At 36.0% G+C, this 12095-nt stretch overlaps 1 protein-coding gene across 1 annotated transcript in view; it reads right to left on the bottom strand.

Moving 5' to 3' along the window:
- LOC106139023 (uncharacterized) overlaps nt 1-9254 on the bottom strand; it is a 51578-nt gene extending 42324 nt beyond the window's left edge. The window contains exon 1 of the mRNA XM_060944358.1: nt 9115-9254. Coding sequence (XP_060800341.1) covers nt 9115-9122 — 8 coding nt within the window. The 5' untranslated portion in view covers nt 9123-9254. The remainder of the gene's footprint in view (nt 1-9114) is intronic.
- Between the last annotated feature and the right edge of the window lie 2841 nt (nt 9255-12095).

The raw sequence follows: 12095 nt of genomic DNA, 5'->3' as shown, positions 1-12095 counted from the left end.
ATTTTATCTCATTTATTTCACGAGGTTATAATAATAATATATTGCGCCATCAAAGTTAATATAAATAATATATAATTTAACATATAGCATAATGTTTCAAAACCTTTATTTCCGCAAGACAAAACCTGACTGAGCCAATATTAAATCAGACTCAAGCCCCTGGTGACTGAGTCACAGCTAGCGGTAACCCAATGACCTCGTCATAACAGACGTCGAGTGAATCCGGATGCAATCGTTAATCAGTCATCTTCAGCACTCAAATAATAATCATACACAGTACAGTCAGAAGAAACCTCCGTAATTATGTCTAAAGCCAAATTAAAAGCACGCAATGAAATTTAGTAGAACAAAAAATCCATATAATCTCTCTCTTAAAAAAATCCCGGTAAAATGGCTGTGTAGCACATTGTTTACAGCCAGCATTACCCTTTCGGGAACACCATCCTACTTATTCATATTCTTGTTTTTTGTTATTTATTATATTATATAAATTCTTTTTACTATACTTTAAGTTACTCCCTTACGGTACGTCTCCCTATTTTCTCTGTCGGTATATATGTGCTTCGGAAATGTAAAATGTATCTCGGAAAGTTGTGGACGGATTTTGTTCCTGTTTGAAATGTTGAAAAGAGTGTTTTCTGATGAAGGTTTATATCTGAAAATGCTATCCATGCGAACTCCGGGCGGGTCACTAGTTGCCAATATTTACAACTTATATAAAAGTACATAAACGTGTAGTAACTTAACTGTTTTCGCGCGTGGAAAATTTTAATATTTCACAGACGAATGCGATAATATTTAATTCAGTTCGACACAAATGTCCGCAGACCATTTCTAATGTATGATAACTTTACAATAAACAAACAAAAGTAATCTGAACACATCCATGACTTTTTGCGCAACAAATAAAATAAATTATTTCACCAAAAAATAACATCAAAATATGTACTTTGAAGAGCAAATATTTTAGATTTCTGAACAATGTTCAAATTCTGTGCGTATTTAGGTCACAATCTGGCTCTAAACATACCTTACCGTATCTTTTGGAAAATTGTTTCACTCTTTGTCTAAATCTAAATAAAAAAAATTTTCATTTACATCGGTATAAATTAACTAGGAAGAAAATACTGTCATTTGAACGTCAACTTAAAGCCGAAAATTAAGACATGGTTTTCGCCGGCATTACACACATTCTTTAGTTATTGGCTTAGTATTTTCTGAAAGTCCAAGAACGAACCCAGGAAGCATAACATAGTATAGCTGGCTGCAGACAGCTTTGTTCAAGATAGAGCACACTGCTGATTAGCTGGTACAGTCAGCAACGAGACAACGTCTTCAAGATAGCGGAATATGGACTTTTCACTATCTCCACACTTTGTTAGAGAATAAGGGACAATAAAATTAACATAATATTTTAAGCAATTTCAGTACTTTATATTTTTTAAAATTGTCCTCCAGGAGTTAATTCCTGCATGCTAATCTCTCTGGACTATGACTACAATTCTGGATTGGGTTATGGCATGGAATCCAACCTTTTGGGTCATGGCTGCACACACAGTTTCCTGAGAATTTCCTCGTAACACTACGAGCTTCTCTTATGGTGATAAGCAATCAAGCAGAAAAGATTCTTTGGTATATATGACTTGGGCTCACTGTAAAATACACTTTCCAATGGGACCATAGAAAAGTACCCTTCGTACTGTAGGGGTACCCATTTGTGTGAGGCCCACTGTACCTCTCTCGGTGACTCGCGGACGACGCTCGCGGAAAGAACTTGACCTCATTCGCTAATATTTGTCTCCGTTTTTGTGCAAATATCGGTGACTTTGTTTCTTGAAGTGTTGACATACAAAAAACAATAGTTTTGTCGCTAGATAAAGAGTCACGTGAAAACATCTTGCAGACAAATACAGTAAAAGTTTCAAAAGGTCAGATATTTGGGATAGGTGTTATGATTTGAAGTTTCATTTTCATTTACTATCGAACTTAACATATAATTTAATAACAAACAGAATAGCTTTGGGTCTAATAGAGATTAAATCAATCAATTGAAAGTACTGTTTCACTTACACGTAAAGAAACCTTATAAGTATATTCTATATCATTTATAGGTCTATGTCTTTTGCATTTATATTTATATATTATAAATGCAAAAGTCTATAAGTAAGTGAGAACTTTTAATGTCATTTTATTATTTTACGGAAAATCTGATGAACGAATTTGAATGAAATTTTTCACGCGATACATAGGCGATCCTAAAACCTTTACGATTTAATATATTTACATTTCTGTAACCCAATATTTGTAATCTTAACATGAACAAGGAAGACAATAGCAAACTCTAGGCTAAACCGACGCCAAAACAAATCGTAAACACGATCAACTCAAAATAAAAAGAACATGGAACAGACACTCCAGAAATGAAGAGAAATAATTAGATCATTGCCTATGACTATGACATAATGAGTTCCCAAAATTGAACTATATCATAATACTCTCTCTATAAAATTCTCGTAGTACCTATTAAAATTCAGGTTTTAGGTACTCTTGAAATGACCCTTAGCCAAGACGTTGGTTTAAATCGCCTTAATAATTATAAATAAGTAGATGAACTTTGTTATAGAAGTTGAATCAAGAAATAATTTTGAGATAAAATATCGTTAAAATGATAATAATCGAATTGAATTATAGGTGCGAAGATATGAAAGCTAGATACCAATACTAGAAAAGATTAGAAGAAGTTTTACGTACCCGTAAAAAAATTGTGAAATATTTATGTATGCGTAAAATTGTATCTTTATCTCAAGAGCTACCCTTCTTTAACATCATTATTTTGCAGTTAACCCACCAGCGATTGATAACATAATTGCGAGCGCATTCCTGGGCTGACGCGGCTCGGACAGGTAAATCCACAAACAAACTGCCACGCATTCCTGTTGGTACATTTGTTATACGACCAGCTGATTTTGGGCTTAGTTAAGTAGGCCAATAGAAAATGTTAGCATATTAGAATGTTCTCTTTGTATTTTTGGGCGTATGACTTTAACATGCCTGACATTAAGATGAGGAGTATTGTGTTGCACGCAATCTCAAATATTGCACATTTACCTTTAAAATCCCCAAATTACCTATATGTATAGGAGTCTAAAAATGCGGAGAGTTAATTCTAGTGTTTACAGTTCCAGCAGTGTTTAGCAAATCCCTCTTCTAATAAAAATATATACTGCTCTCACCTTAAAGATTAATTCGTAGCTTGAAAACTTATATGATCAAAGTGAAACATTAGCCGTGCTAATATTTTGTTAATTTTTTTTGAAAAAATCAGTATGCCTGTTACCGTACCTCACTGAAAAAGATAACAGTCCCGTATAGCCGAAATTCGTAAGAGGTTCTTTCGTTATCTGCGCCCGCAGAGTCTATTTCTGTCTGTATAATTGTGGTATAATTACTCGGCAACATACCGTGACATCCGAGTGGAACGGTTGTGTCCTCAATTCTGATTGTGTGCGTGAAATATTACCTCATGGTATCAGTCAGCCTTCGGCGAGGCTGCTTTTATTACGAGAGATAGCTGAACTTTTTGTAATAGTTGTTAGGAAGACTGCTTCAGCATTATAATTTTATATTTCATGTGTGTGTGTGTGTGTTTAAAATTGAAATTCCTATTGAGTAAATACGTAAATAAATATATAACAATTCATAAGTATTGAAAATTGTGCTACCACATTTATGGCCAATTTATAATGAGCCTTTAAATATTTGTTGCGTACACTAACAGCGTTGCCTATATTTATAAAAAATAAATTCCCCTATAATCCTTCCACAATACCAATCATCCTTATGTTATCATACTAGCGACCCGCCCCGGCTTCCCACGGGTAGCATATAAAGTCATAAACTTTTTTCAGAAAACTCTCTTCCCAACATTTCAAACAGGAACAAAATCCGACCACAACTTTCCGAGATTAGCGCATAAATGCAGACAAAAAAAATAAGGGGGCTTTATAATATCTTATATAGTATACATACATACATAAAATCACGCCTCTTTCCTGGAGGGGTAGGCAGAGACTACCTCTTTCTACTTGCCACGATCTCTGCATATTTCCTTCGCTTCATCCACATTCATAACTCTCTTCATGCAAGCTCAGCGGTTTCGGGTACTTTTGACCTGACCCTTTACCAGGACGTCCTTAATAATAAATAATAAATGTAGTATTTAGTGAGATTGTTAGCTCGGTCTATCCCGTAAGGTATAAATACTTGATTATATGTATGTTTGTATCAAGTGATACGTGCTTACTAATAGGTCATGTACAGACATGTTCACATAACATTGCATATGAGAAAAGGCCATTAACGCTCGTGACTGTACATTATCGCGCACGCGTAATGCGCACGATGCGCTTGCGCCAGTGTCCGGTGCGCTGTTGCTAGGAGACAGAATTACCATGCAAGGCGAGGAGCTGCAGGCTTACGACACCAACCATCGCTCACACTCAAAATACAAACAAGAGGTGTGGAACACAAGAACGATTAAACAGAGGTAGCATAATATAGAGACTGTCTTGTCGATGTAATATTACATTTATGATATATTTTAAAATCTTTATTGAACAGAAAAAAAGAAAGTAACTCAAACACAATAGGTTTTTAAATAAGGACCCAACTCAAAGGCTGTTTCCTTTTAGGACCTTAGCAGTATGTACACTCGCAAGCGATTTAGAATATTGTGGTTTCCATGCCGAGTTCACGGTACTATATCGACTCGATTTAATATATATACCTACATATTTCTAACGTTGTTCTTATTTCATCCTCCTTAAAGATTAATCCGTGAAGCGCCAGATATAGAGACAACAATTTATCTTTATCCAATTAGAGTGCCAAGTACTTAAAGTGCGCTCCTAAATTTTAACTTATTTGTAAGCAAAGACATAACAGTGTAAAAAAATAGTATGTGTAAGAGATGTATCCTTTGTTGTTTGCTAAATAAATTCTTAGTCAAGTTTGTTCCTCTATCTATACTTTTATCAGAACTTGCTCTGAGCAAGACTGTATTGACTCCATTGTCCTAATAATAGCCGAAAGATGAGTAACCAAAGTGCAGGAATTCAAGTCCGACTCATAAACAATGCAAATTCTTCCACCATCTTTTGTCAATGGAGTACGTGACTTACGATGAGTCTTCTTCTGTATTTACGTTATTTTGCAACACCAATGGATTTATTGACGTGGATCACTCGCGATTCGGCCGACGACGCACCAACAATTACGTTGCGCAAGAGTTCGCGTGTCCACTTCATATTCGCCGCGCCACCGCACTAATTTTGCCATTTTAATTGTATAACAAAGTTTCGTTACGTGTCAAATTTAACTAGAATAGGGACATGACATATTATGGTTAAGTAAGATCTTAGCTCCTAGCTACTTTTTCCATCTAAAGGACGTCACATAAGACGCTAATCACATGGGACACTATACCAAAAAAATAGAAATAACTGATAGACAGCTCACCGTTACTGGCAAATTGGAATAGATCAACATCCTGTTTTATTCGTAGGAGGCGACATAAGGAAAAAACACTTGGCTTATTGGCAGACAGTCACTCTTAAAAATGGCCAAATATTTTTACAGCACGTCAGTGTCAAGTATTACTTGAAGTTATAAAATCAAAATATATAAGAGCCTGTCCTATACTTTGAACAAGTCTTCAGTCCTACAAAAACTAATACAATAAAGACATTTGTATTTTTATCATATTCATTTCAAGTTGCGATAATACCATAAAAGATAAATGCATCTATATGTTGCGAGTTCGTCATTGTGCAGATCTGCATACAATGTGCGCTCGCGCATCGTTCGCTCCTCTAGCGGCCCTGAGTGGCTTGAGCAATTCAGCCTGCAGCGCGATCATTTCGCTGCGCCTACGCAGTACAGACTGCTCTGATTTTTTTCTTAAAGATTGTAACAGTCAATCAAAGAAATAGTTTAATATCAAAAACCCCCAAAACTTTGGGCTCTGTCTGTTTGGACATGTCTCTAAGTCGGAGACGTGATGCGGTGACCGCGGCCGAGCCTAAGCCAACGCACGTGGCTCCACTATTGACAACATAATCAATTTAACAGCGCTTGTGGAAAGGAATGTCGGTCTCACGTTTTTAAAAACAGACAATAGAAATTTGATTGTAATTACGAATGGATATCCTGCTCGCCGAATTCGTTTTGCAGTACGTTCCGTTTTATGTAGTTATTGTAAGAATCCTTAATTACATTGAAAAACCGACTGATCTTTCAGTTTTAAATAGCTTTTACCTTTAAATAGTGGCCGAAGACAAAGTTGTGAAAATTTTCAGCTTTCTCTATCCAAGGTTGAGGGGTAAACGGCGATGAGTCATATTTGTATTTTAATTACTAAGTTACATACATACATACATAGATATGGTCACGTCTATATCCCTTGCGGGGTAGACAGAGCCAACAGTCTTGAAAAGACTGAATGGCCACGTTCAGCTATTTGGCTTAATGATAGAACTGAGATTCAAATAGTGACAGGTTGCTAACCCATCGCCTAAAAGAGAAATCCTAAGTTTATAAACCTATCCCTTAGTCGCCTTTTACGACATCCATGGGAAAGAGATGGAGTGGTCCCCTTTTTTTTTGTATTGGTGCCGGGAACAATACGGCACCTAATTACTAAGTTACATTTGCAATTTCGAATCATTGGGATGAATATTATAAGCAAAATTTGTATCAAATTGTATTGATGGAAAGAAAATATCTGGGATCATTACATCACACGCAAAGATGATACAGAAAACAGTCAATATCATAAACATATATACTTTAAGGAATAGTCAATTGTCTTAAAGACTCCACGTTCAGCTTGATAGCTAAATGAAGGAACTGAGATTCAGATAGTAACCGGTTACTATGACTTTCTCCTTATAAAAGAAACACAAGTTTAAAAGACTCTTCCTTGTTTGACTTTTATAATCGATGCTGGGAGACGCAGCAGGTAAACACAATTTTTTCGTTTTCAGAGCAGCATGACAGCTTATAAACTCAACTCTCAGCTTAGTTCAAAGCTGAACATTATCTTTACCACATCCCTGTGCGATAACACTGATGTTGTGATGATTCACCAACCCGTCACAATGGAGGCTATGACGCGACAGGAGTATATTTCTTTGACTGCAATTTTTTCGACCTCCGATACCAAGGAAAACTGGCTCGATTCGATACGATATGCACACGAGCATATAATGTCGCTATCATTCTCATCGTATCGCTGTTCCTCCTCATTTTTAGTATTTTTTTTTTTTTGGTAAAGTCATATCAACCATGTTCTTTCTTGAAAATGTTTGGACACTACATGCCAAAATTATAAAAATATTCTTCTCTGTAACCGGAAGACATCAAAAGCTTAAGAAGCGGCAGTAAACTTAGTTTTAAGTAATTTATTTTACGACAACCAATATTGTGAAACCAAAAGATATTACAATTATTAAGCGATGTTGAAGTGTCCCATAATAATGAATAAAAGTTTTGAATTTGAACAATTTTCTTTTTGTATAGTAGATAATCTTTGTACTTTAAAATGCTTGCTTTTGATAAGAAATAAAAAATGTATGAAAAACGAGCGAAATGTATCACACAGATGATGATCATGATTTTACCAGCAATTAACGACGGTGCAGACTGTTGCATTGGACTCAGTTGAGGTCATTGCGTTACTAATTAACATTCTTCACGCGGCCGAAGCGGCACAGCCTTCGACTCCGACCAGCGAGGCGAACACTGCTCTAGTAGTCATTCCTAGATTTCTATCTAATATCTATTTATCTTCCCTAACATCCAAAGACTGGACAAAGAGGTGATAGAAATGTCGAAAAACGAATCTCGGGAGGTAAAGATCAGGTGAATAACACAGGTATTAAACGCGCATATAATTTATTTATTATTTTATTTTATCTCGGTCGTTTCGGATCATGTAATAATGATCCGTGGTCACCTAGCGACTTAATAATATCCGTATATTTGTAAATAGTATAATGCAATGTGAAAGTTCCAATTGAGTAAATTTTCTAAGTTTGATTATAGGGAATCATATTTATTTATCGTTCACAAGTCTCAACTCATATTCTTAAATGTAAATACTGTCTCATTTAAATCAAAACTATCAATCAAATTGTTAAACATAGGCCTCTTCCAATGACTTCCACCTCCCTTTTCCCCTATGTTCAGCAGTAGAGAACCTTAGAGCCGAAATTATGATGATAAAATAATTCTATTGGGATCAGTTTTCATAATCGTACATCGTTAATAATCATTAATAATAATTGTTAATAACTATAGGTTTTTAAGGAGAGTAACTCAAAATTTATTAATAGATAAGCTTAATATTTTAGTTTATTTTAAGGATGCCCGTTAAATAGATAATAAAGTTTAACCCTAGACGGGATAGGATTAGGATTAACCCTATGTGTAATATTTTTAATGATTTAATTAGATGACATTTTAACTTGATATTTTAATTATGGCAAGTAATATGAACAACGGTAAAATAGTTTGCGGTTAGCTGTGTCGTAATTGAAAACCCATTAACAATATTAACCTAATCGTTTTCATTAAGAATTATTTGAATTATTTAAGTGCTTTTGGTATTTATATTGTATGTAAGTATTAATTTTAGCAAGAAATTAATAAATCATCTATATATTATATAATTAATAATCTTATAAAAAATTAAAACTAAAAATTATTTACAATTTTATCGTATGTACTGTTATCGTAAGTACTAAAAAACTTAAAGCGAATTCATTTCTAATAACAACACTTTAAACTATTGGTAACGTCGTTGCTTGTTTGCTTATAATCCAACAGAATATAGGCTTAAATCATCCCTTAATAGCGGAACGGAAACAAGAATAAATAAATAACAAAAGCACGGAAATCTTCATAAAATAGCAAAATAAAATAGCTCGATCGGAAAACGGGAGACTACACCGCCCACGAGTCTGTAGCCATGGCTACCATCCAAAGAGTTCCCTTGGGCTGGCAAATAACTGAACTTCCACGGCGGAAAATTAAAAAAAAAAAAAACAAACTCACCTGTACATCTTGCAGATATTAAATATCCGCGCAGTGAGTAATGTTGATTGAAAGGTTTGTCACAGCACAGACACGTATTTTCGCGAGTCGCGTCAACGGAGCGCCATGTCGACCGCACGCTCGGGGAGTCGAGACTGGAGTGCCGGCCGGCCGCGGGGCTCCGCCCCCGAGCTGCGCACTGCAGCCTGCCGACATGATCATCATACGAGATACAATGTGCTAGATTGACCACTTTTTGGGTCGATTGTTAGCTAGCACTGGTTTTGCATAGCTTTCATATGGTATTGACTATTTGAGCAGTCTAATTGTAATCTTTGGGAATTAGTTATTATGAGTTAATTTACGTGCGCATTAGATTAATTCAAAATAAAACGTTTTCCAAATATCTGCATTATGAATGAAATCACATTTTTTTAAGTGAGACTTCAAATTAAAACCTATACGAGATTAGCTAAGAATAACAACAGAACAGAAGAACATTAACCTAACATATACATAGGTAATATGAAATCAGTGGAAGAATTTGAGTGTCCGACCACAAACTTCAAATTAATATTAGTTACGACACATTATTGATAGTAACTTCTCACATTAATATAGTCACGTACATTCCATTCATACTCAATCATACATACATACATATGGTCACGTCTATATCCCTTGCGGGGTAGACAGAGCCAATAGTCTTGAAAAGACTGAATGACCACGTTCAGCTATTTGGCTTAATGATAGAATTGAGATTCAAATAGTGACAGGGTGCTAGCCTATCGCCTAAAAAAGAATCCCACCGGGAGTGCCGGGAACCACACGGCACACATACTACATACGTACTCAATCATTGTACTTAATAGAATAGAGAAAACATGGGGTTGTTGGTTTATAAAGTTTGTTTCATTTGTCCAATTTTGACATAATGATGACGATATTTTCTTTATTTGAAGTTAAACATGGCCTTTCAGTCTTTTGATTACTGTTGGCTCTGTCTACCCCGCAAGGTATATATTGGAAGTAGAAGAATTTATTAATTTTACTGTACTAAAAAAATATGTAAGTGAATTGCCAAAAAATAAATTTAATATTACATGCTTATGATAGATTGATGCGCCTCTACCAGAATTATTGATCTTTCCTGATATAATTTTGTTCTTAATATCTGTTTCATTTCTACGTTTCTTTTCCCGTTTTACGTCATAATAAAAAGCGAAATAGCGATAGTTTATAGTAAAACGTCGTTGCGCGCGCCATGCTAGCCCCGCTGAACTGAATTTTTGCCAATTAATTTTAAACAATTAGAATGTTTTTTTTTTATTTTATTTTATAATGAATGAAATAGTATTTATTTAAGTAACCAGGACTCATAATATGTTAGTAAACTTAAAGCTATGTTAGTACTAATAGTAATTAATTAAATTTATAAAATTACAGTAATAAAATTCATAAAATTATATTAATAAAGTTCATAAATGTCATTAATATAATTCTATTGTTCAGCCCATTTCTGCACCATCCCCCCGGCAATAGTGCAGCAATGGTTGACAAATGGGCCATCCAGCCTGCTCGCCACCATGCGCAGGATGCTGTTGTCGCTCTCCCGCACCCTGCGCACCAAGGACGCACATCTCTTCCTCATAATTGCGTAAAAGCAGTCTAGACGTGCATCTGCGAACATCCCTGATGCGCTACAGAAGCGAGGCAGCCCCATCAGCATCCTGAACGCATTGTTGTATTGAACAATAATGTTGAACCATTATTTATAGACAAACAAAAACCTAAGAAACTTTCCCTGCGCCCAATTTAACGGAATATATTTCATGACTTCGTCAACAGAATCCTCAGAAAATTTGAATCTGCAAATTAAAATTATTACCGTTTGTTTATCTGCAGTCATTTTCCCGTAGTTACAATAAGATGATTCCGCGATAACCGCAAGAAAAATGAGGAAAGACACATAATCAGATTAGTGTTGTGGTCGCCCGCGCAACGCGATCTGTAGTCCGTGAAGAGACTCATATTTCATAACAATTTAGATCATTATGTAACTGTGATGCGCTTGCTAGATGAAACCTGCTCATTCAAGAAACTTAATATGTAATTCCGTAACTAGTCAGGTAACCTTTTAACAGGATTTTGCACATAAAGAAATAAATAAAAATAAATGTGAACGGGTCAAATGACACAGATTGAGTTAGTCTCGAAGTAAGTTCGAAACTTGTGTTCTTCCTCCTGGTTTAAGTCCCGATTGCATCCTCACCACTCTGGAGAGGAGCCCGGGGTGTGCCTTTGACCAACTCAAAGCCACTCCCATCTGACCTCCGTAAACTTTGCAGGAGAACTTGACCCGTATTGGATCAATCATGGTTACACATCCAGTTGCTTAAATGTGCAGATTTCCTCACGATGTTTTCCCTCACCTAATGTACATTTTCCGAAAATAGTTGGTACATGGCCGAGGGGGGATTCGAACCTGTGTCTTTCTGCGCATCATGCATTACAACCGGGCACCTTACCGATTCAGCCATCGACGCTCTTTCGAAACTTGTGTCACGAGATACTAACTCAACGATACTATATTTTATAACAAATACTTATTTAGATAAACATCCGCGACCCAGGCCAATCAGAAAATCGTTTCTCATGCCCTGGCCGGGATTCGAACCCGGGATTTACGGTGCCACAGACAAGCTCACTACCGCTGCGCCACAGAGGCCGTTATCGGACGCCAAATGTTGTACCACTGTAAATAGGGGTCAATCAGTAAAAACTAAATTTACTAATAAACACATTGTCCCGTGAGGGTCTCAAAACCTAAGCAGGCAAATACATACATACATATGGTCACGTCTTTATCCCTTGCGGGTAGACAGAGCCAATGGTCTTGAAAAGACTGAATGGCCACGTTCAGCTAAATGATAGAATTGAGATTCAAATAGGGACAGGTTGCTAGCCCATCGCCTAAAAAAGAATCCCAAGTTTGTAACCCT

This window comes from Amyelois transitella, chromosome 5 (genome assembly GCF_032362555.1).
Source record: "Amyelois transitella isolate CPQ chromosome 5, ilAmyTran1.1, whole genome shotgun sequence".
NCBI lineage: Eukaryota > Metazoa > Arthropoda > Insecta > Lepidoptera > Pyralidae > Amyelois > Amyelois transitella.
The sequence above is the reverse complement of the archived record's forward strand: the minus strand, read 5'-3'. Positions and strand labels throughout refer to the sequence as shown.